The 23,090-nt window shown below is 41.7% G+C and overlaps 1 protein-coding gene and 1 non-coding gene across 4 annotated transcripts in view; both read left to right on the top strand.

Moving 5' to 3' along the window:
• The window catches only part of PHF20 (PHD finger protein 20), a 154,015-nt gene that overhangs the window by 127,409 nt on the left and 3,516 nt on the right, over positions 1-23,090 (top strand). For all 3 annotated transcript variants that reach the window (XM_055303683.1, XM_055303673.1, XM_055303691.1), the window contains 4 exons: positions 7,320-7,419; positions 10,896-11,091; positions 16,682-17,087; positions 19,020-19,203. In XM_055303683.1, the coding sequence (XP_055159658.1) occupies positions 7,320-7,419; positions 10,896-11,091; positions 16,682-17,087; positions 19,020-19,203 (886 nt within the window). The remainder of the gene's footprint in view (positions 1-7,319; positions 7,420-10,895; positions 11,092-16,681; positions 17,088-19,019; positions 19,204-23,090) is intronic.
• Positions 15,602-15,707, top strand: LOC129498770 (U6 spliceosomal RNA). Its single transcript, XR_008662199.1, has one exon. It is a non-coding gene; the product is annotated as a U6 spliceosomal RNA (small nuclear RNA).

Raw genomic sequence — 23,090 nt, 5'->3', positions numbered from 1 at the left:
TCCTTGAAATTTTGAGGAACTGCAGTTTGAATGAGTCATGTTAGAATCCCTGGCCCGATAGACAGTATTATCAGCAGCACATTGAGATTTACTCTTTAGTTTGGCTTCCACTGAATCACAGGCTGGCGTAAATAGCCTATTAATAGCCTAAGAGAGGACTTGAAACATCACTGAGTCTGAACACCTCCTGTTCCAGGCACCTCCAGTTGCTTGGGGCAACTGGGACCCACAAATGGAAAGGGCCTTGCCTGTGGTCACACAGTGAGGAGTTAAACAGCAGGGATCTGAATCTCTGGAGTAGTAGTTGAATCTTCTTATAGTCCCTTACATTCTCTCCGATGTAAAATTTCTATATGGCCTTAAGAAATGGAGGCCAGTTTTATAACTTTTTTGTTTCTTGTTCTTTAATTTCCTGACATTTGTATCTGTCATCTTCATCTCTGGGATGTGCCTGTGGTGTAGGCCTCCCTGTCTCCTTGGGGACAGCATCACTGGCCTGCACCTGCTTGCCTCTGGCCCTTCTCTTGCTCTTAATGACAGTTCTGGTGGAGGTGGTTGCTGGCTGGCTGACTCCAAAGGCTGTCATAAATACCCTGCGTGTCTTGGCAGCTGCCTGGACTATCCAGGGAACCTGAGTTTTTTAAGTAAGTCATGGTTTTGTTGGATAGGATTCTTTGGCGTTTCTTTGTTTTTCAGTAGCCTTCATGCTAACCTCTGGGAATTCAGAGTACATAAATGGTCTCAAATAGTACCTGATTATTTATGACCTTTAGTAAGCCTTAAGTCAGTGGTTTTCAAACCTTTTCAACATCAGAACCCTTTTCCTAATGAAATTTTTCATAGAACCACAAAATGTATAACAAGTTTAAAAGCAGTAGTTTCCAAGGTTCAAAATAGATCGTCTTCACTTTTGAGTTTGAAATGTGAATGGCATGCTTTTTCCCATGAAGTCTGATATGCATTCAGGGTTGTGCATGACAGTTGCCAAGAAACATTTCAGTGACTGTAATTTTTCTCTTTTTGGGAGATGGGGCTGTATGGGTGACTTTTTCCTAAAGTGCATGCTGTGTGATCACTTTTAATCAGAGATGGGAGTGAAAGCTTTGTTCCAAGTATAGCACAATACTGAGCTAACCTGGTAGTAGAGAGTTATGTGTACTGGTGGATTGTGTTGTCTTAACTATTAAGTTTGGGACACATCTAAATGTACATTTTTCGTTTTAGTTTTTAAAAAGTCTTATTTTTTAAAATATACCCATTTACACAACCCTTGAAGCTCAGTAGATTACAATTTATAAACTCTTATACAACATGGAAACTATTGTTTAAATAGAATTTTTTTTTTAAGTTTGGTTTTTAAAAGGATGTTGCAGATGGTTAGTTTTTATCCTCTCTCTGGACATTTGATAAATTCTGGGCCTTGGAAGCCTGATTTGGTTTTCATTTGTCCATAGAAATGTTTAGTGGGTGAGTAATGATAGCCTTTCCTCGCAGGGCTATTCCAGCTAATCAGTGTAAGAGACCTAGTTCTGATCTACTGTACTTGTTCCTTTGACTTTTCTGTAAGTAGCAAAGATGATGGGTTGTTCAAGGAGGTAGAACTTGTTGTCATTATGTGCTCTATGAAGAAACTTAAGTTGGAGCTGTTGAGGCCATACCAGCTGTTGTAGGGCAGAGTCAGGATCATCTCCAGCTTCCCAGGCCATGGCCTCCCCTAGCTCACCTCACATTCAATGCTTGTGGCTTCCTGTCTTGTATGTGGTGATGATGATCTCACTTCAGAATGCCTCGAGTTTTGCCATAGAAGACTTTTCTCTGCTGTCCACTTGCTGTCCAGCTGGCTTTGTGGTATAGAGGGACAGTTTTTGACTTTCCCTGTCATTGTGAGCAATGTACTTTTTCCACTCAGTAATTTTATCAAAAGACATACATTTGGAGGGAGCTAACTGGAACATATATAATTTAAACTTTCTAAATATATTCATTATCTAGTTTTAAATGCATTCATCATCTAGGAAGATTCAATCTTTTTTAAATAAAATTTTTTACTTACGTTGGTAATTTGTACCACCTTAGAATACATTTAGAGTTTGTTTTTTAGAAGGTGCATGCATTAAGGAGTAACTTTCTCTGATCATTTTCATTATCTGATTGGTATTAACATACTCAAGTAAATTATTATTTGATTTTTATTTACCAGTGCTAATAATTTAAATCGTTGGGAGGTTAAAATCCTACTTAATAATTATGAATATTTGCAAAATCTGGGTAACTACATAAAAATGAACACCAGGAAATCCATTTGATATTTAAATTGTCGTAATTGCTCTAGGGCAGGTTTGGGCAAACTTTTTCTTAAAAGGGCTAGGTGAGGGGATCCCTGGGTGGCTCAGCGGTTTAGCGCCTGCCTTTGGCCCAGGGCGTGATCCTGGAGTCCCGGGATCGAGTCCAACGTCGGGCTCCCGGCATGGAGCCTACTTCTCCCTCCTCCTGTGTCTCTGCCTCTCTCTCTCTCTCTCTCTCTCTCTGTCTATCATAAATAAATAAATCTTAAAAAAAAGGGGGCTAGGTGATAAATATTGTAGGTTTTGAGGGCCATATGTTATTTATTGCAGCTACTCAGCTTTGCCTCAGTCACCCATAGGCATTGCATAATAAATGAACATGGATGTCCTCATATGATACTTTGCTTACGAAAATAGGACTTGAACTGAATTTAGCCTTTGGGCTGTAGTTTGCTCTAGACTAACAAATATGTATATTAGGTGTAAAACCTAGTAAAAGTTGTATAGCAGTTCTGTTTTGTTTTTTTAAAGATTTTATTTATTTATTCATGAGAGACACAGAGACAAGGCAGAGACCTAGGCAGAGGGAGTAGCAGGCTCCCAAGAGGGAGCCTGATGTGAGACTTGATCCCGGTACTCCGGGATCATGCACTGAGCCAAAGACAGATGTTCAACTTTTGAGCTACCCAGGCGTCCCTTGTATAACAGTTTTAACCAGAAGTCCATTTTAAAAGCTTTGTTTGTTTTGAAATTCATATTATTTGTTTGTTGCTAGCTAATGCGTTCACATAGTTTAAAGTCTAAAAGGTATACATAGGTATACAGAGAAAAATTTGACCCCCACTTCCCCTTCCTTGGAAACAGCCTTTATCAGCTTCTTGTGTAGCATTCTGGAAACACTCTGGCTAAGCAAGCAATAACAAATATGTTGTCTCCTGTTTTATCTTTCTTTCTTTTTTTTTTTTGTGGAAAGATAACATAAAATTTACCATTTTTAAGTGTATATAGCATTAGGTGAATTGGCATTCATGTGAATACATTCACATTGCTATGCAACCATCTTTTTAAAAAAAACAAATATTACTTTTTATGTAGTATTTTTAGTATCTTTTCTCATTTAAAAATATATAAGTTGAAGCCTGTTCCATTTTGAAACATAAAAAAGCTTCTTCATTCTTTTTTATGGCTGTTGCATAATGGAAGGATCATCATTTATTTATGTTGATGACATTTAGATTGTTTCTAACCTTAACAGTAATGTAATGAATAATTTTATTTAAGTACACCTGTCGGACCAAGTTTTGGAAGTAGAATTCCTGGGCCACAGGTTATGTGCATGTATAATTTTGACAAGTATTATTTGTCATAGCAATATTACATAAATCCTCGTTGGAGGCTGTACCAACAAACAGTCTTATGAGCATCCTTTTCAGTATAGGGTATTATCAAACTTTATTTTTGCTCTTCTGATAAGTGATAAAAAGGAGTGCCTGGGTAGCTCAGTCCCCTGAGTGTCTGACTCTTGATTTTAGCTCAGGTGATGGTCTCAGGGTCCTGAAATTGAGGCCCTCATCAGGCTCTGCACTCAGCAGGAAGTCTGCTTGAGATTCTCTCCCTCTCCCTCTCCTTTTGCCCCTCCCCCTGCTGGCCTGCTAGTGCATGCTCTTTCTCTAAAATAAATTTTAAAAAAATAAAAAATAGGTGAGTAAATAGCCTATTGGTATAGCCATTTTGTAATTTTTTTTTTAAGATATTTATGAGAGAGAGCGTGAGTGCACATGAGCCAGGGGAGGGACACAGGGAGAAGGAATAGCAGATGCCCCGTTGAGAAGGGAACCCTACTTGGGGTTTGAGTCCAGGGCCCAGGTATCATGACCTGAGCCGAAGGCAGATGCTTAACTGAGCCACCCACGCATCCCTGTATTTGTTTTTAAATAAATTTTTAAAAATTTCATATTTGTAGCATTTGGAAAATGCAGAAAATCACAAAGAATGAAACAGTTACCCAGAATATTTTTACCCAGGGATAAGCACCATTAATATTTTAGAATACACATGCTTATATAAATGAAAATTAGGCCCTATAAATAGTTTTTCATGAGAATAACACTTTCAGGATAAAAGTGTTATAAACATTTCAGGCAGTACATAAGCGTATAAAGAATTACTTGATGTTTATATCTAATCCCCAAACCTAGAAATAGTAATCTGTATGCGTTTTATTAGTTTCATTGATTTCACATTAATTTATATTAATTCAAGTAACTACATTAATTTATTCTTTTAGTGGTTGATTTGAAAATGCATCTTTTTATTTAAGAATTAAATATTTTCCTTTGACCTGTCTGTTCATGTCCTTTATCCATTTTTCTGTTGGATGGTTGGTCGTTTTCCTACTCATTTGTATAGGCTTTTTGTAGATCTTGCTTTGTATTGGCTGTGAGAATAGTTACAACTAACTGCTTGTACCCACTTTGTCATCTCTTTTGACTTTCAGATTTTTAATTTGTTTTTATGAGTCAACTCTATCAAACGTTTCTTTCTTTCTTTCTTTTTTTTTTTTTTAGATTTTATTTACTTACTCAGAGACACAGAGAGAGACAGAGACAGGAGACATAGGCTCCATGCAAGGAGTCTGATATGGGACTCAATATGGGACTCGATCTTGGGACTCTAGGGTCATGCCCTGAGCCAAAGGCAGACACTCAACCGCTGAGCCACCCAGATGTCCCTATATCAGACTTTTCTTTAATGGCTTCTGCAACTTGAATAACAAATTGCTTCCTCATTGGAAGTTCATAAAAGTTTACAGAAAGATTTGTAACAGAATTTTCCCATGGTTGATTCTGGTACTTTTGAAGTTTCACTTCTTCTTAAAGCGATGTAAATATTTGATCCACCTGGAATTTATCCTGGTATAAGGTGTGAGGGCCATGGCTCCCCAATTGTCCCAACACCATGCCCCATTACTGAAATGTCGCCTTTGTTTATTTTATTTCCATATGTATTTGGATCACTTTTTGGATTCTCCTTTTCTGTTGCTCCATCTGTCTATATATTTGCTTATACAATTCTATTTTAATTATTTTATCTTTATTTACCTCTGATAGGGCTATAACCCCTTTTGTTCTTTTTTATAAATTTCCTGGCTATTAATTTTAGGATCAGCTTCTATCCAGTTCTGCAGTTATTTATTTATTATTAATTTGGTACTACCTTATTTTTATAAATTTGCCTGTTACCTAGAATGACTTCCTTACGATGACTCTTGCTATCCTGGAATAAGATGTTCCTTACCAACTAGTCTTTGTGTCCTTTAAATAGTATTTTAAAATTTTCTTCGCAGGGATCTTGCATGTTTTATTCTTAGATATTCTTGGATATCTTATTCTATTCTTAGATAGTCTTAGGTTTATTCTTGGATATTTTGTATTTTCTGCTATCATTCTTGTTCATTTCTAAATTTTAGCTTTTAAAAACAAATAATGTTTTTCAGCCAAACCCATATGAAAAAGTTATTTTGAAGTTTTCAACTTCCCTGTATTTGAATTTTAGTGAATGCCTGTTCTCAAGAGATTTCAAAAGTCATTAGTGAAAACAGACTTTCATTCTTAATTCTGCTTTTTGCTAACTCTTTATTATTGTGCACCCTTTACTTTCCCCATGAGCCTTAGTTTCTTCATCTGTAAATTAAAGAATCTGGATTGGATCTTAGCTGAAGTGTGACTTTCAGCTTTGCCTATGTTGATTCTGATGCAGTTAGCATCCTAAGAGATTCCCAGCTGCCTACAAAAGCTCTCTTAATGCTGGGGCCTGTCTGACTCCAATAGCTGAGGACCATCTGAGCTTTGGACTTTAGTCCCTGTGGCCAGGCTAGTGGCCTACCTTCAAGGCTGTGCTGGGAAGGATACACATTGTCCACCTTGCAGAGCTGTTTGGTTAGGTAGTTAAAGGCTTAGGGTCCTGGTTTAAGATTGCATGAAGTGTCCTGGTATCTCATTTGGCATTGCTTTTCCTTTCCATTCCCTCCAGACCCTTCCTTACCCATCAAGTTTACTATCCTCAGGCCATCCACACAACTCCCAGTGCTGCCTTCATTATCTGCTCCTTTCTTTCCCTCTTTCCCTCCTGTTTCTCCTTCTCCCCACTTCCCCTCTAGCCCCTTACTCACTTAAGGCAGTGGAGCCTCAGAGTAAAAGAACTAGCTTTGCCACTAGCCAGGCCTGTGTTCTGATCCACTGTTGCCTCTCTTCAGCTGTGTGACCTTTGGTAAGATTTAGAGAGAATAAACTCAAAGTGTTAGCATGTGCTTTTTCCAGGAGGTATCAAAGTAAATTAGGTTGCCCAGTTGTAGTAGTAATATGTGCCTGATACATGAAGGCTGTGTGCTGGGCTCTGTGATGGCAGTTTTTCTATATAACCCCATGATTCCTCACAAACAGTTCCCACGGTCAGTAGGAAGAGTACCCCATTTGCAAGTGGGAAAACTGAAACCCAGGGAGGGGAAGTGACCTGTTAAAGGTCACACAGCTAATGAATATCTGAGCTAGAATTCAGACTCAGTTTTTTGTCTTTTCAAGTTAGTCTTCCTCTAAGGACTTGAACATTTTTTTCCCTCTGTTCTCATAAAGTGACTAGAAAAGTGAAAGCCTCTAGAAACAGGAGTGAAAATAGTCATTTTTCTTAGATTACCATTGTTTTATAGATCTAAATGGTCTTCATCTGTCCTGTCCGGTACAGTAGCCAGTAGCCTCATGTGGCTTTTAAGCACTTAAGATGTGGCTAATAGGACTAAGGAGTTGAATTTTAAGTTAATTTAAATTTAAAGAGCCACAGGTGGCTAGTGGGTGCCATTGAGGCTGGCACAGTTGTAGATGAGGGGTTGCAGCTCAGGCCCTGAGTAGGTCATTTGGGAGCATTCTCCCTCCCCTTTCCTTCTCCCTCCCACTGCCCCTCCCCCCCACAGTGGGGGTTGTTTTTGGATGGAGGATACCTTCTTGAGTTTAATTTTTATTGCTTCTTTAATTCTAACAGTGTGAAGAGTGCCAGTGCTGGCAGCATGGGGTCTGCATGGGATTACTGGAAGAAAATGTGCCTGAGAAATACACCTGTTATGTTTGCCAAGACCCTCCAGGTAGAGATTTCTGGAGTCAGGGATTTTAACAATATGTAACCTTTTCCACAGCCAACCATCCAGCAGCCTCACTGTCTCTGTGGTCTGAGAGTTACTTCTCTGACATGGCTAGACTGACTCCTTCTTGCCCCTGTTGCTAGCCTACCTGGTAGCCTGCTATCCTGAACTTTGCAGTGAGAGAGCATGTGTGAAGCTTGTGGAAAGCCTAGCCTTGAGCTAGAATTATTTTTTTATTATGGTAAAAATTGTATAATATTTGATCTACCCTCTTAACAGATTTTTAAGTGTACAGTACAGTATTTATAAACTATTAGCACAATGTTATACAGCAGATCTCTAGAACTTTTTCATCTTGCATGTCATGACTGAAACTATAAACTGTGGAATGCTTTACAGGTTTGCGTGTTTAGGGGCCATGCCAGTCTTCTCTGTATTGGGCTAGTTTTACAGTATGTACTGCTGGAGTAAGCACCTTTTGCTTTTATTGAAGGTTCTTGAAGATGTGGGCTGTCTTTGGCTTTTTGGGGCTGTTGGAGGGTTAGGAACCTGCCTCTGCTCCCTCTGGTGGCACCTGCTTTCCATTGCATCATTGCCACATGGAGGAGAGACACCATTGAGGGGAAGGGGAAAGGTGTAGTTGATAGGGCTTGACTGCTCTCCAAACCAGCTAATTAATTCCGTAACAAGATCAGTTAGTTTCATTGTTCCATAGCTGCATGGCTGGCCTGTGGCTTTTGGGTTCCCCTTTCCAGAAAGATAGAAGATACATCTCTTCTATCAGCATCCCCTCATATCCTTCAAATTCATTCCCTCTAGTAGCCCAACTCTGCAATCCTCCAATCCCATATATCTGTGGTTCTTGTCTTGCTTTCAGTGGGGTGGTGACATCTTTTCCCTTCACCACCTGTAAGATTTCTCCTTTTGGCTCCAGTCCCATGATCTCAGGTGAGGCAAGGCTAGACAATGCTTAAGTGCCTCTACTTCTATTGATCCTTTTTGTTTTATGAAGTGGGCCTGGCAGGGACTCCTAGTCCCTTTTTTGCTTATGAGGAAAAAATTGATGCCCAAGGACATGAATGACTTTCCCATTCTCATTAACCAAATTGGAATTAGAACTGATTTGTGGTGTCAAATCTTGATTTTTCTGGTTGTGAAGAGAGGGGCTAGTCACTGTAGTTTGTGTTCTAGCAAGTGTGTCCCCTTGGGACCTGATGACTTCTGTTGTGACACTGTATCTCCTCTGTATCTCCACAGATGAAGAGGAATCTGCTCATTTGTCCCTTTATTCTAAGGAAAGAATATGGCCAGAAGATTAGTTTATGAATCATAGAATATTATTGATGGGCAGGATCTCAGAAACCACTTAGTTCAGCCCTGACATTTGATAGGTGGGCAAGTATAGGCCCAGAAGGGGCATGAGGCTAAGATCAGTCAGCAACTTAGTGCCAGATAGGAGACAAGAGCCATGGTCTTTGACTTTAGTTTTAGCAAATAGGTGGTACTGCTCTAAATCCTGTTGCTTAGGCCACTCATGCAGCAGCTGCCTCTGAAATGCCACACATAGTCCCTAGGGCTCCTTAGCACTGTTTAAAAATCTCTTTTGCCTACTTTATTATCTCTCACTCCTTCCCTCCCTTTACTTTTCCCTTTTTACAAACCCTGCACCCCATCTTCATCAACTCCTCTGCACTTGCTGAACTTTTACAACTCTAATTGCCAATGCTGTAAATAGACTCCTCCTTGAATTGAGTACTCTGTGTCTTTTACATTTATGTTTATATTTTATAGTCTATGTTTGACTCTGCAGTGTCTTAGACCAGAATTTTGATCTAACAGATTTCTTTTTTTTTTTTAAGATTTTTTGATTTATTCATTTGAGAGAGAGGGAGAGACAGACAGAGCCCAAGCAGGGGGTGAGAGAGAGGGAGGAGAAGCAGACTCCCTGCTGAGCAGGGAGCCCCATGTAGGCCTTGATCTCAGGACCTGAAGATCATGATCTGAGCTAAAGACAGATGCTTAACCATCTGAGCCACCCAGGCACCCCCAGATTATTCTTTAAAGGTTACTTAAAGAGGGGATCCCTGGGTGGCTCAGCGGTTTAGCACCTGCCTTTGGCCCAGGGCACGATCCTGGAGTCCCGGGATCGAGTCCCACGTCAGGCTCCTGGCATGGAGCCTGCTTCTCCCTCCTCCTGTGTCTCTGCCTCTTTCTCGCTATCATAAATAAATAAATAAATCTTTAAAAAAAAAAAGGTTACTTAAAGATGTTTTTAACAGAATTGATGACATCCCTACCATGTGTTTTAGTAAAGCCAGAAAGAGCCCAAAGACCTTAGTAGGGATTGTGTGGTTATTTCAGGGTTTTTATAGATATTGAGAGGTAAACATTGTCTGGTTGAAAGTTGTTCCCTAGGCTTTCGGAGCAGGAAACATCGCTGAGTCCTGTGTAGTTACAGTTCTTCCTAAGGATCCTTGTAATAAACAAGACCACGGAAACCATCCAATTCATCTGTTACTGCAATAGATGGGAAATGAAGGTGCAGAGAAGGGAGGGCGCCTATTTTTTATATTTAGTAAGGTGGGAGGTAACAGTTGGAAGGGGGACTTGGAGCTTCTTTACACTTGATAAATCCATTCAAGATTCTTCTGCCAGATGCTGGGGATACAACCATGAACAAGATGGTTCCTATTATTTTTGCTCTAAGTGGGGTTTGGGCCAGAAACAGATGTCAAAATAAGTCAAATAAGCAAGATGTTAGCTGGGCATGACTGCTCTTTGACAGGGGGTAGGGGTAGGGGGAAATATGGTAAGCAACCAGTATCTGGGAACCAGTTAAAAGCATTGAAGAGGCTTTCTTACTTTGGAAGGTAACATAAGGCCTGTCTGAGGGGAGTGAAAAGATGCCAGTCCTTCAGAGACCTTCGAAAATAATGCTCCAGAGGGGATCTAGAGCAGAGATCGTAAGACCAAAAACTTGGATGTTTTCCAGAAACTGAAAGGACGCCACTAAGGATAAAGCAAGGAGGGCAGGAAGGAGCTGGGTCCTGTCAGCCTCATTAGGCTAGTGTTAGGGCCTTGGCTTTTTTTTTTTTCTTTTCTTTTCTTTTCTTTTCTTTTCTTTTCTTTTCTTTCTTTTCTTTTCTTTTCTTTTTTTTTTCTGTGTTCAGTAGGAGGTCATTGAAGGTTTTAAATAGGAGGGTACGACGATGTGATTTAAATTTAAGGAGATACCCAGGTTCCCACTTCACCTCTGGCCCATTCTAAGATGTCAGAAAATAGAGGTCTTACTGCCTTATTCCAACCCCTGGTAGAGAGCCCAGAATATAGTAGGTGCCAAGTACATGTTTATTGGATGAATAAATAAAATGAACATACTGGTCCATCCTTCCAGTAATTTATGTGATAATTGTGCAGTGATGCAATGGTCTGTGTTTCCTTCAGACCAAGTATTAACTCTCTGATTGTCACTGCTTTAGGTCAAAGACCTGGCTTCAAGTACTGGTATGACAAGGAGTGGTTGAGCAGGGGACATATGCATGGCCTGGCATTTTTGGAAGAGAATTACTCCCACCAGAATGCCAAGAAGATTGTGGCCACCCACCAGCTTCTCGGAGATGTGCAGAGAGTGATCGAGGTTCTGCATGGCCTCCAGCTCAAGATGAGCATCTTGCAGTAAGTGTGGCACCTCCAGCTTTGGGGAGGAGTCTGATTTGACATGGTCTGGTGGGGGAGGGGGCGCAAGATAAATTTGAGATTGGAAAGCCACAAAATCAGTAATAAGACCAATGAGTTTGAGACTTTTACTAAAAAATTTTCAGCTATGTCTCACGCTTTTGGCGAAGATCAAGTGTAGTGTCTGTTCTTAGTAGTTTATTTTTTTATTTTTTAAAGATTTTATTTATTCATGAGAAACACACAGAGAGAGGCAGAGACATAGGCAGAGGGAGAAGCAGTTTCCATGCAGGGAGCCTGATGTGGGACTCCATCCTGAGACTCCAGGTCATGCCCTGAGCTGAAGGCAGGCGCTTAACCGCTGAGCCACCCAGGCATCCCTGTTCTTAGCAGTTTTATATCTGATACATCCTCTGTCTGAGGACAATATATTATTATTTTTTTTAAAAGATTTTTTTTATTTATTCATGAGAGACACAGACAGAGGGAGAAGCAGGCTCCATGCAGAGAGCCCAACGTGGAACTCGATCCCTGGTCTCCAGGATCATGCCCTGGGCTGAAGGCAAAGCGCTAAACCACTGAGCCACCCAGGCTGCCCTGAGGACAATATATTAAATGGATTTTGGAACTAGATGTAATAGGAGCTTGTTCCAGCCACTCCATGCATTGACCTGATAATTGTAGTATTTCCAGGAATGTTGCACCCCCTTGGGTGGAAAATGTCAGTTACATGATAAACATTAAAAAAAAAAAATGAACCTTATTCAGGTAGAATTTATATATAATTAAGTTTACTCATTTTACGGGTTCATTGAGTTTGGACAAATGTATTCACCCTAGTAACCACCACCATAATGAAAATACGGTGTATGCATTTATAGTTTAGTTTATGTATTGTTCTGGGTACAGTTCTGAAGTTTTTTTATTGTGGTAAATAAAATATGCATAATATGAAATTTATGTTTTATAAAGAGTCTTACATGTTTTTAATATATAGTTCAGTAGTGTTAAATACATTTATCTTGTTGAAACCAATCTCCTTAACTCTTCATCTTGCAGAACTGCAACTCTGATTTTGTTAAACAACTACTTTCCATTTTGCTTCCTCCCTGCCTCTGGGGACCACCATTCTGCTGTGTTTCTATGAAACTGACTACTCTAAATGCCTCATATAAATAGGATCCCACAGCATCTGTCTTCTTTGTTATTATTTCAACTCACTTAGCATAGTATCTTCAAAAATTCATCTGTAGTATGGCCTGTGTCTGAATTTCCCTTTTTAAAGGCTAAATAATCATCTGTTACAGGTAATGCTGCATTTTGTTGCTCTGTTCATCCTTAACACCCTTTACAGTAAACAAAGTAAGATTAAAAGCTGCTGGAAGAGATAATATTGGCAGGCCTGCTCTCCAGCCTAATAGTTGCTCAAAAGTCTTTCTCTTAATGGTTTGCTTATGCAAAGAATTTTAAGTGTTCTGGAACTGGACTTCTGACTTTTAGTGGCTAGAAGTTTGAGGAGTGAAATTGAGTGTGAATTCCCCTTTCATGGTTGCATTCTATGTGTCAGATGACCCAAGTTCACGTAAGTTCTGAGAAAGACATGTAGCTCTTATTGGGGTCTCTTGGCTTTTGTAACCTACTCCCATTTTACCAAATAGGAGATCTGAAGCCTTATATGAGGCAGTTGCTCTCCCATGATTACCAGGGGTAGAATCCGGTCTAGAACCCCAGGCCTGGCTCCTATCAAGTATTTATCCTCACCTTTCTAACTTCCTCTCAGTGTTCCATGCATTTTCTTTTGGTATCAGCACAGCTTGTGTCCGGGACAGCTTCTCTTGCGTAAAAATTGCTAAAATTTTTCCATGAGCCTGTTCATAAGGCTTAGTTAAGTCATCAACAATGACAAACTAGTGCTGTGAGGGAGTTAGACATGACAGACCACTCCCCAGCAAGATTTCCTTTGTGTAAGTTAGTCCTGGAGGCCCCTCAGCAGCAGGCTCAGTGTCAGAGCCCTGGGATGGTGGAACGGGGGTTTTGCTTTCTCTTGCATTCTTGTGCATATAGGCCTGGTGGCTTCAAGAACTGGCAGGACAAGGAGTGTTTGAGCAAGGTATATATATCAGACATGGTATATATATTGGTTTGGGTATAGGCTAAGGTACTGTAACAAAGACCCAAAAAATAGAGGCTAAAAAAAAAAAAAAAGAAATATTCTTTGTCACATAATGAATGGTCCATGGGTAGTAAGGGATCCAGGCTAGGCAGATGGCCTTTTTTCCAGGATTCCACCTGTGGCCTTGGGGACTTGGGTTCCTTCTGTCCTATGGCTCTGGCATTCCATTGGGGTTCTTCTCACCTGTGTGGTTGAAACAGCCTCACTGTACCTCAACTGTTCCAGCCCCCAGGTGGGGGAAAAGAGAAACGGGAAAGCAGGCAGCCTTCGTGAACACACCTGACTGAAGAGAAGGCTATCCATGTGCTCTGTTTGAACCCAGGAGTAGGGAAGGAGGTGGGTATAAGAGAAGGGGAAGATAGTTGCTGGGGAAGTTAGCTGTCACTGTGACAATATCTGTCGAAGTGAACTGAATCAAGTGATAGCCCTGGATAAGGTATCAGAGGTAAACTTGGGGCACCTGAGTGGCTCAGTTGTTAAGTGTCTGACTCTTGATTTTGGCTCAGGTCATGATCTCGGGGTCGTGAGATTAAACCCCATGTCAGGCTCTGTGCTCAGTGGGGAGTGTCCTTGAGATTCTTTCTCCCTCTGCCCTTACCCCCTTCACTGGTGAGCACTCTCTCTCTCTGTCAAATAAATCTTTAAAATATGTCAGAGACAAGCTTTTCCTCACATTTTATAAAATCAGAAAACTTTATCCTAAATTAATTTCTTCTTAATGAGATGCCAGAAATTGAAGCTGGTAGAAGGTGGTCTGTGTAAGGGCCGGGAAAAACCTCAGGTGATGCTCATGATTGTAAACTCTGCTTTATTTCTTTTCATTTGAGGATGCATTCGGGTGGTGTTTTCTTTTTTCTTACTGAAATACCAGTGCTCCTGGCTCTATCCCATGTTCTGGAACCTTTTCTCTTCTGAATCCTCCTTTAGGTGCTTCCTCTTTATAGCATTGACTTTGTAGTGGAATTAAATCTGACTTTTCCTAGCAATTCAGATGAAGGTATAGGGAGATCTTGTTCATCATTATATGTGGAGAAAAGATCCTGGTGGGGTGGGGGGGTTGGTCCCATTATGTCTGTGTACACGAGTAGTCTCTGTTGTCACAAGTTCTGGGTCCTCATTCTCAGAAATGCTGTTCCTAAGTGGCTTGGCGGGTTTATTTTCAAAGGCAAACTATAACTGGTAGTAACCTCAGAGCATCTATTGTCATTTAAAAAGTAGCATATGTGGTTGTACATTCTTTCTTCATAAAGGCCAGGAAGTTATCTTTGTGTGGAGTAGTAGCTGGGGCTTCAGGTATTACCTAGGAGGGCAAAGATTCTAGGAAGGGGGAAGCAAAGACTTGTGATTTTCACGCAAGAGAAGGTCCATACTGGGGCCTATATGCTCCAGTTAACAGATTTCAGACTATAGTAAACCTGAAAGTTAACAATGACTCTCACTTCCCCTGATTCAGAGGGATGTCTGGCATCTTGTATTCCTGGTACAGATTGTGATACCCTACCAGCAGTGGTCCAGGGACCTACTGCCTTGATTTTGTTGTTTCCTGTCCTTCTCCAGTGGACAGGAGGGGTTGTTGGTGATCGGTGGAGAGGGCGAGCTAAGAAAGGACACTTGTAGCCCTTTGAGAGCAGAATTTTAGGTTCTGTAAGATCACTCCATGCTTTCACATATGGCCTATTCCATTTGTGCAGGACAGCTTCAATCAAGTGTATGTGGAGGGGTACCCATATATGGGGGTTACTGGTGAGTAAGCTTGTGCTTTCAGTGTATTTCAGCTGGAGGCTGGAAAGGTGCTATCGACTGTATCATGGGATGATTCTTCTTTATCTCAATCACATGGGATTGTTCCAAGCATCATAGGATGTTAGGCATCCTTGGATTCAGTGAACTAAATGCCAGTAGTATCCGTCAGTCATTGTGGCAATTAGAAGGGTCCCTACACATTTCTGAGGGTCTCTGAACCGAATGTGAGTAGCACCTGTCTCTTTCCAAACACCCCCTAGAGGGCACTGCGCTCCCAGCGAGGAACTCTGGTAACTGATAGGCCTTACTCCAGAAGCCCACTTTTTTTTCTTCCCTCCCTCCCTTCCTTTTTTCCTTCTTTAAATTTAATGATCAAAAGTAATAGTGGAAGTTTTGGATAGTACAGAAGAGTTAAAAGGTGAAGTTTATCTAGGGTAGCTTTTAAACTGAATAAAATGTATATCCCACAGTGAGAAATATGTTTTATATTCCTCACATATATAAAACTGAAACTAAAATTTCAGTCACTGTTACTTAGAATGGTACAGTCAGATATTTCCTATTCTCTTTTTCCTTTTTCTACAATTGATTATGGTGTTCGCTTCAGCAGCACAGAGACTAAAATTGTAACAATACAGAGAAGATCAGCATGGCCCTGTGCAAGGATGATGCACAAATTCGTGGAGCATTACAAATGATCACGAGCCAGTAGATTAATATAATGATCCTCCATTGGGTCAAAACTCAAACAGTGAATGATTCTGGGAAACTAAGGTGTTAACACAGTTTAATGTGCACATATTTATAAGCAGAGCTTTCAACAGATTCTCAAAGGAGTCTATGGCTCAAAAAGGGATTAGAATCCTTGTTCTTTAGTAACAAAGTTTCCTCCTTGGAATGGTGAGAGTAAAAGATTTTAGAACAATTTAAAAAATATTTGATTAATGGCTTATATGTAGGTGACTTTGATTCCTGCCCCCTTGACCCATTGTCATTGCATTTTTAAAAAGATTTTATTCATTTGAGAGAGAGAATGAGCAGGGAGAGGGGCAGAGGGAGAGGGATAAGCAGACTCCCCACTGAGCAGGGAGGCCAATGCTGGACTCGATACCAGGACCCTGAGATCATGACCTGAGCCAAAGTCAGACTTAACCAACTGAGGCATCCAGGTTACTGAATGTAACTGAAAGTTATTGCATGCCAGGATTATCATGCCTGCTTATGTGGTTAGTTTTAGTAACTCACATTTGAAGAGTACTTTGCTAACAAACTACTTTTATTTGGATTAATGCACTTAATCTTTACCAAAGTCATTGGCTAATGGCAGACAAATACTTAGCCTAGTTTTGCAGAGGAGGGAATGGGAATGAGTCTGGCTGAGTGACTTAATACAGCTGTACTGCTGATCAGTGGCTGAACTGAAATGCAGTCAAGTCTTCTGACTCCCTGACTCCCAAGTCTAATCTTACCATGAGTGTTCACAGCAGGAGCTTGCCTGCCCGTGGTCTCCTCAGAGACCATGAATTTATATTCCCTTTTGCTTAGCAAATGGTGGCTTGTGGCCAGATGGCCCAAGTGGGGAGTTCTTCTTCCTATTGGGAGAGTGGGAATTGAGAAGCCACTGCAGTGGTTGCAGTTACTCCAAAGCCCTTTCTGTGTTTGTCCTCCCAACAGAAGCAGGGAGCATCCTGATCTGCAGCTGTGGTGTCAGCCTTGGAAACAGCACTCAGGGGAGGGGAGATCTCATTTGAAACACATCCACGTCACTGAAGCCAAGAGCAAAGAGGAAGTCCTGAGCTATAGAACTTTGAATGGGGCAGTGGAGAAGCCCTTGCCCCTCCCCATACCCCGGTCTGTGGAGGAGTCCTATATCACTAGCGAGCATTGTTATCAGAAGCCCCGTGCCTATTACCCTGCTGTGGAGCAGAAGCTGGTGGTGGAGACTCGGGGCTCTGCCCTCGACGATGCAGTCAACCCCCTCCATGAGAATGGTGATGATTCTCTCTCTCCACGTCTGGGCTGGCCTCTAGACCAAGACAGGAGTAGGGGGGACAGTGACTCCAAATCTAGCTCCCTAAAGGTATGTGGCTCACTTGTACTTGTTCTTAATTTAGTATTTGAGTGCTTGAGCTCCAATTGTAGGGTTCTGTGGAAGATGTTTTTTTTTTGTTTTTTTTTTTTAAGATTTTATTTATTCATGAGAGACATAGAGAGAAAGAGAGGCAGAGACATAGGCAGAGGGAGAAGCAGACTCCATGCAGGGAACCTGATGCAGGACTCGATTCCAGGTCTCCAGGATTATGCCCTGGGCCAAAGGCAGCGCTAAACTGATGAGCCATCCGGGCTGCCCTGAAAGATGCTTTTTGTAAAATTGTATTTAAATTTTCTTATCATAGGTGTTTTCTGGTCAGTTTAAATGGTTGTAAAGTCAGGAGAGCCCAATTAAACCAGAGATCACAGGTTCCAGGAAATGCCCACAAAATGACATAGTCACTAGGGGTGGGAGGTGGAGAGGTGGGAAGAATTGAGAAGGATAGCGTTGACACTTGATAAATGGAAGTTAGGTAGGAAAATTGTTTTTTTTCTTTAATGGCGTTTATGTTGTAATTGTACCTAGCTGCTAAGTCTTAGCATGAGCAAAGAATGAGTCAAATGTTTTGTTAGGCATAAGGTTTTCAGTACAATTGTATGATAGCTTTACTTTGGCTTTTAACTTTGTAGCCCTGACATAAAAACAGTCCATTTCGTCAGAATATTTACTGGTTTCATCAGCTTGCCCAAGAAAAACTCAGTTTTTCATTACTCGAACCATGCTCTTCTAGAGCCTCTTTGTGTCATTTTCCTGCCAATGTTGTCATCTTTAACTGTTCACTTATGCCCTTCTGTCCTGTCCTAAGTTGGTCAGTGAGGCTTTGTGTAAGTGGAGAGCTTCTCCACCATCATCATCCTTACTTTTAAATTTTCTTTTAAATTTTACCCTGTGGCTGGCATCATCAGCATTAGATATGTTACTGCATGTTGCCAAGTGGGACATCCTAGATGATAAGCCACTCACGGGTGGGCACTGTACCTCTTTCAGCCTGTCCCCTTGCCAGTGCTGGTCATGGTTGGTGAGGTTGGTCTTTGGAGACAGACCCAGTGTCATGTCTGGGCTTAGCCATTTACTGTGTGATGCTGAGCAGGTCAGCATCCTTAGATGTGTCTCTTCACCTATCTGTGGGAGGGGCCAGTGCCCATCCCTCTAGTTACTGTGCAGTGTGTCTGCGAAAAACTGTCAGTACAGAGCTTTGCACAGTCAGCTCTAATAAATATTAGTTCAACTTTTTCATTTCGAATGAATGAATGAAAGGTTGAGATCACAAACGGTAGAAACCATTTGTGATCGTAAAACTAGGCAGATTTCCTAAAGACATCTGCCACGTAATAAAAAGTCAGAAAATACGAGGCCTAAACAAGGCAGCTAGGATTAAAAATATCTTTCATTCATGGCAAGCTGACCATAGGCCAGCATGGTGTTTTATAAACCTTATATATTTCATTCTCATGAACCTAAAATTTGGGTTTCACTACTTGTATCTTTCCCATAAGAGAACAGAGGCTCAGAGAGGAAAAATAACTAATCTAGGCTCACACATTCAGCAAGACAAGAAGCTAGGACTTAAAACTAGTTTGTCTGAGTCCTGCTAAGTAACATACTAACTCCTGTCTGCACCCATCCTGTTCTACTCTGATCTCAGGGCTCTAGAAGCCATTCTGTGAGGCCTATTTTGGGTCTGGAGCATTGGGCCAGTCACTAGGAAGCAGTTGTGAGGCCTCTTGATGCCCTGAGGTGTTTGTGATTGCTACCCCAGGCATACTTCTGCCTGGTGTCCAAGACAGGAGAGGGAGATAGATAGAGGTTTGGAATATTCAGACTGCAACTGGTTTTTCAGATGATTGCAAACACTGGCTAATTGGAGAATGGGCTGGGAGCAGTCTCCACACAGTAATTTAAATACCATTCCATTCCTAGGTGAGAGAATATGTCTCCAAAAAGGTCCTACCCGAGGAAGCCCCTACTCGGAAGCTGCTGGACAGAGGCGGAGAGGGGCTGCTGAGCTCCCAGCATCAGTGGCAGTTTAACCTGCTGACCCATGTGGAATCCCTTCAGGACGAAGTCACGCATCGGATGGACTCCATTGAGAAGGAGCTGGATGGTAGGGCTGCATCTCTGGCTCTCCCACAGATGCTGCATTCTTGCCTCTTTTTTTTTTTTCAGCCTCCTCCACCCGCATCTGCCCCCTCAGGCACCTAAGGTCTGTGTGATTTCAGGAGTCCTTCACTTATCTAGTGCCTTCTGCAAAACAGAGTGCAAAAGTGTAACTAGACTCTGCCTACAGGCTGTGTGCAACCTGAGCAAATCTTTGCCAGTGGAGTTCCATGGGGGATTTCAGCTTGGACTTAATATTGTTTTGGATGTCTTTGAGGATTAATCTGTAGAAACCTTTTATTTTGGCCTTTCATAAAATCTAAACTGAAGCCTTCTCTTCTTTATCAGTAGAGATTTAAGAACTTGACTGAGTCATTTGGGTAACCCTGGGTATTTCTCCCAGGTGTTAGTGGTAATAGATGGGCCTGATGATCATGCTCAAGTTTAGTCTTTTTTGATCCCTAGGAAGTTGCCAGCTTGTTTTTGTTTGTTTGTTTGTTTGTTTGTTTTTTAAATATTTTATTTATTTATTCATGAGAGAAAGGCAGAGACATAGGCAGAGGGAGAAGCAGGCCCCCTGCAGAGAGCCCGATGTGGGACTTGATCCCAGGACCCCAGGATCACACCCTGAGCAAAAGGCAGATGCTCAATCACTGAGCCACCTAGGCATCCCGACTCCAGCTTGGTTTTTGAAGACAGAATTCCTTGATTGTTCACTTATTTCTTATTTTTTGTTTTCATTCTTAAAATGGAGCCAAATTGAAAAGTAAATATTCCATTTGAGGATCTGAGTATAGTCAGGCTACCACTCCTCTAATTGAGGATATAAAATTACTTATAGGATGCCTGGGTAACTCAGTGGTTGACCATCTGCCTTCAGCTCAGGGCGTGATCCCAGTCCAGGGATAGAGTCTCACATCGGGCTCCCCGGGGAGCCTACTTCTCCCTCTGCCTATGTCTCTGTCTCATGAATTAAAAAACCAACCAACAAACTACTTGCATGAAATAACTCAGAAAGATGCCATACGTTATATAGGCTAGAGTCATGAGGTGTGGCCATAGCACATGCATGGCCAAGGCCCTGCCAAAGGTGAAGTATGGCAAGGGAAACAGTAACAGGAAGGCTTCCTGAAACTTCTGGGTCTGAAGCCGAGCCTTGAGGAGATTGAGGTTTTCTGTGGGAGAGGGGGTGACTCAGTGGGTGATAAGAGGACTAGCCTGACTGGGAAAGGGTTGTCCTGTGGGAGGAAAATAAGAGAAGGACCTCCATGCTTCTGTCCTGCCGCTGAGGCAAATCTGAGGAACAAGGAATGGGAGACTAATTCAGAGTCCATTCTGAGGGCACTTCTGGAAGAGGGGTGTTTCTGTCTCTTGTACTCCTAAAAGGCTTCCTTGGGCTCCTTAGGATGCTAACTGATGCCACTATCTGAAAACCCTGCTATTCTCTAGCTGAAAGAGGATTGAGTCCCAGACTGGAAATTATGGATTTTGAGAGAATGGCAGTAGGAGTAGGAGTGGCTCTGTGTCCCTGAGAGTAGGCTTAGCACCCTGGAAACAGGGAGAGTGTTCTGTTGTTGCCAAAGGACCATGCCCCTGGGGGAGACATCAGAGTTCCCTACTTACTCACTGACTTGCCACTCCCATCCAGTCTCATGGCTGGTGTGGTGAGGAGGATAAGTCTGAGCTCCCTTCTTTGGCTTTCCTGAGGGCCTTTTAGGTGTCCTACTGATCTGAGGTCATGTACTCTGTTAGTGTTCTGATACTCCAGGCTCTGAGATATGAAAATCAATTATAAATCTTAAAGATTTTCTTCAGATAAACAGACTTTTCCATTGTACTTAATTAAAATTTATCAGAATCCCATTTTATTCCAACTATAATAGGAAGTGTGAACTCTTTAGTTCATCCAAATACCATTAAGATAAACTGAGCTTTTATAAGAATTTGGATATAGTGTTCCTTTTAAGAAACAGCTAGTAAACTATTCTGTTGACTGATTTATACTTTAAAAGAGTTATTGTTTTATATTAACATAATTTAATAATTTATGTAGTACAAGCAAAAGATAAGATTTTTAATGACCATGAAAATATTGAATCTTTTAGCATTAGAAACATTATCTTAAGAAAAAAATGTTACTTTAGTGAGCATTGGCCTCTATCTAGATGGTCTGGGAGACCGTATATGAAATAGAACTTTACCTTTGTGACCTTCTGCCTTGCTTACAATCATTATACTCCTGAGAAGCTGTGAGCTTCCTTAAAAGAGAAACTTGGGGTGATGGTCCAGCCCATGGTACAGAGAGAAGACTGGCCTCCTGGATGCTGGAATCCAGAGGAGATGCTGTTGGTTTCCACAGTTCCAGGTCATCTTCAGTCCTGTAGATCTAGAGAGAAGACTTCCACCTTAGGGGCTCATAACACTCCTTTTAACCAAGCCCAGAGACTACCGAGTGGCCTAGATTCTTCTGGTCTGCACACTGATGCTTTCTCCTTGTGCATGCCTTCTGGATCACCACAGTTTTGGGGGCTGTCTTTGGTGAGCCTGAAACCAGTTATGAAGTAGAGCCCATGCAGTTACAATGACCTAAGAGAGGCCTCTCAGCAATTGTAGGATCATCTTGTCAAGGACAGACGGACTAACATTCTGTGTTTTGAAAATCACCCAGCCAGTCCTCACTGCTGCCTTTTCTTTTCTCTTCTCTTCCCTTCCCTTCTTTCCTTCCTTCTTTTCATTCATTCATTCATTCATTCATTCATTCATTCATTCATATATTTGAGAGAGAGAATGAGCACCAGCATGGGGAGTAGCAGAGGGAGAGAGAGAAGCAGACTCCCCACTGAGCAGGGAGCCTGATGCACGGGGCTTGATCCCAGGACCCTGAGATCATTACCTGAGCTGAAGGCAGACACTTAACCTATTGAGCCACCCAGACACCCCGACTGCCTCTTTTCTACACTCATCCAGATGGGCTCTTCTGGCATTGATTTGGCTTTTTCTCCATTTATTCTTGTGCCCTTTTGCTGAGCAGTCCCCTGTCTCCTTCTGTTTTTTTTCCTTAAAGAATAACTGATGTATTGAAAATGGTCACTGTGGAGTTTTTCTTGGCTCAAGCAGGTCACTAGTAACTCTCATATGACTTTGATCCTTTACTCATGACTTTCAGGTTCAGGTCTGAGAGGCAGTCTTATTTTTCTTATTTTCAGGTCCTTGTAATTGTTGGGATGAGGTGTAGGGGTTGTTTCTCATCCTTGGAACCCCTAAGTACCAGCAAGAAATCAGAGGGAGATAGGTGAGTTCTGTGGAGCCTGAGCAGTCAGTGGGACACTTTGCTAGGCCATTCCTACACTTTCTCACTGCCTTTGTTGAGTGCCTGCTATGTTTTGGGCGCAATTGAGAATTGTATATAATGGGGAGCAAGGTGAACCTCTGATTCAATCAAGGTGAACTTGATTTTGTGGCAGAGATAGGTACTAATTAAATTTATCCGGGGATCCCTGGGTGGCTCAGTGGTTTAGTGCCTGCCTTTGGCCCAGGGCGTGATCCTCGGATCCTGGGATGGAGTCCCACGTCGGGCTCCAGGCATGGAGCCTGCTTCTCCCTCTGCTTCTGCCTCTGCCTGTGTCTCTGCCTCTCTCTCTCTCTCTCTCTCTCTCTCATGAATAAATAAATAAAATCCTTAAAAAAATAAAATAAATTTATCCCATTATATGTACTTATAAACTATGGTAAGTGCTCCGAAGGAGGAAAGCATGTGAAAGCATGTGATCACGTAGCACCCTTGATTTAACACAGTGACTAGTAGAGTTGGGAAGGGCTTCTCTGACAAGTAACTTAAGGGAACAGAGGATTTTGAAAGGTGAGAAAAAAGGTGGAGGGCTAGATCTAAGAAGG

The sequence above is a fragment of the Nyctereutes procyonoides genome, unplaced genomic scaffold (assembly GCF_905146905.1).
Source record: "Nyctereutes procyonoides isolate TBG_1078 unplaced genomic scaffold, NYPRO_anot_genome, whole genome shotgun sequence".
Classification (NCBI taxonomy): domain Eukaryota; kingdom Metazoa; phylum Chordata; class Mammalia; order Carnivora; family Canidae; genus Nyctereutes; species Nyctereutes procyonoides.
The sequence above is the reverse complement of the archived record's forward strand: the minus strand, read 5'-3'. Positions and strand labels throughout refer to the sequence as shown.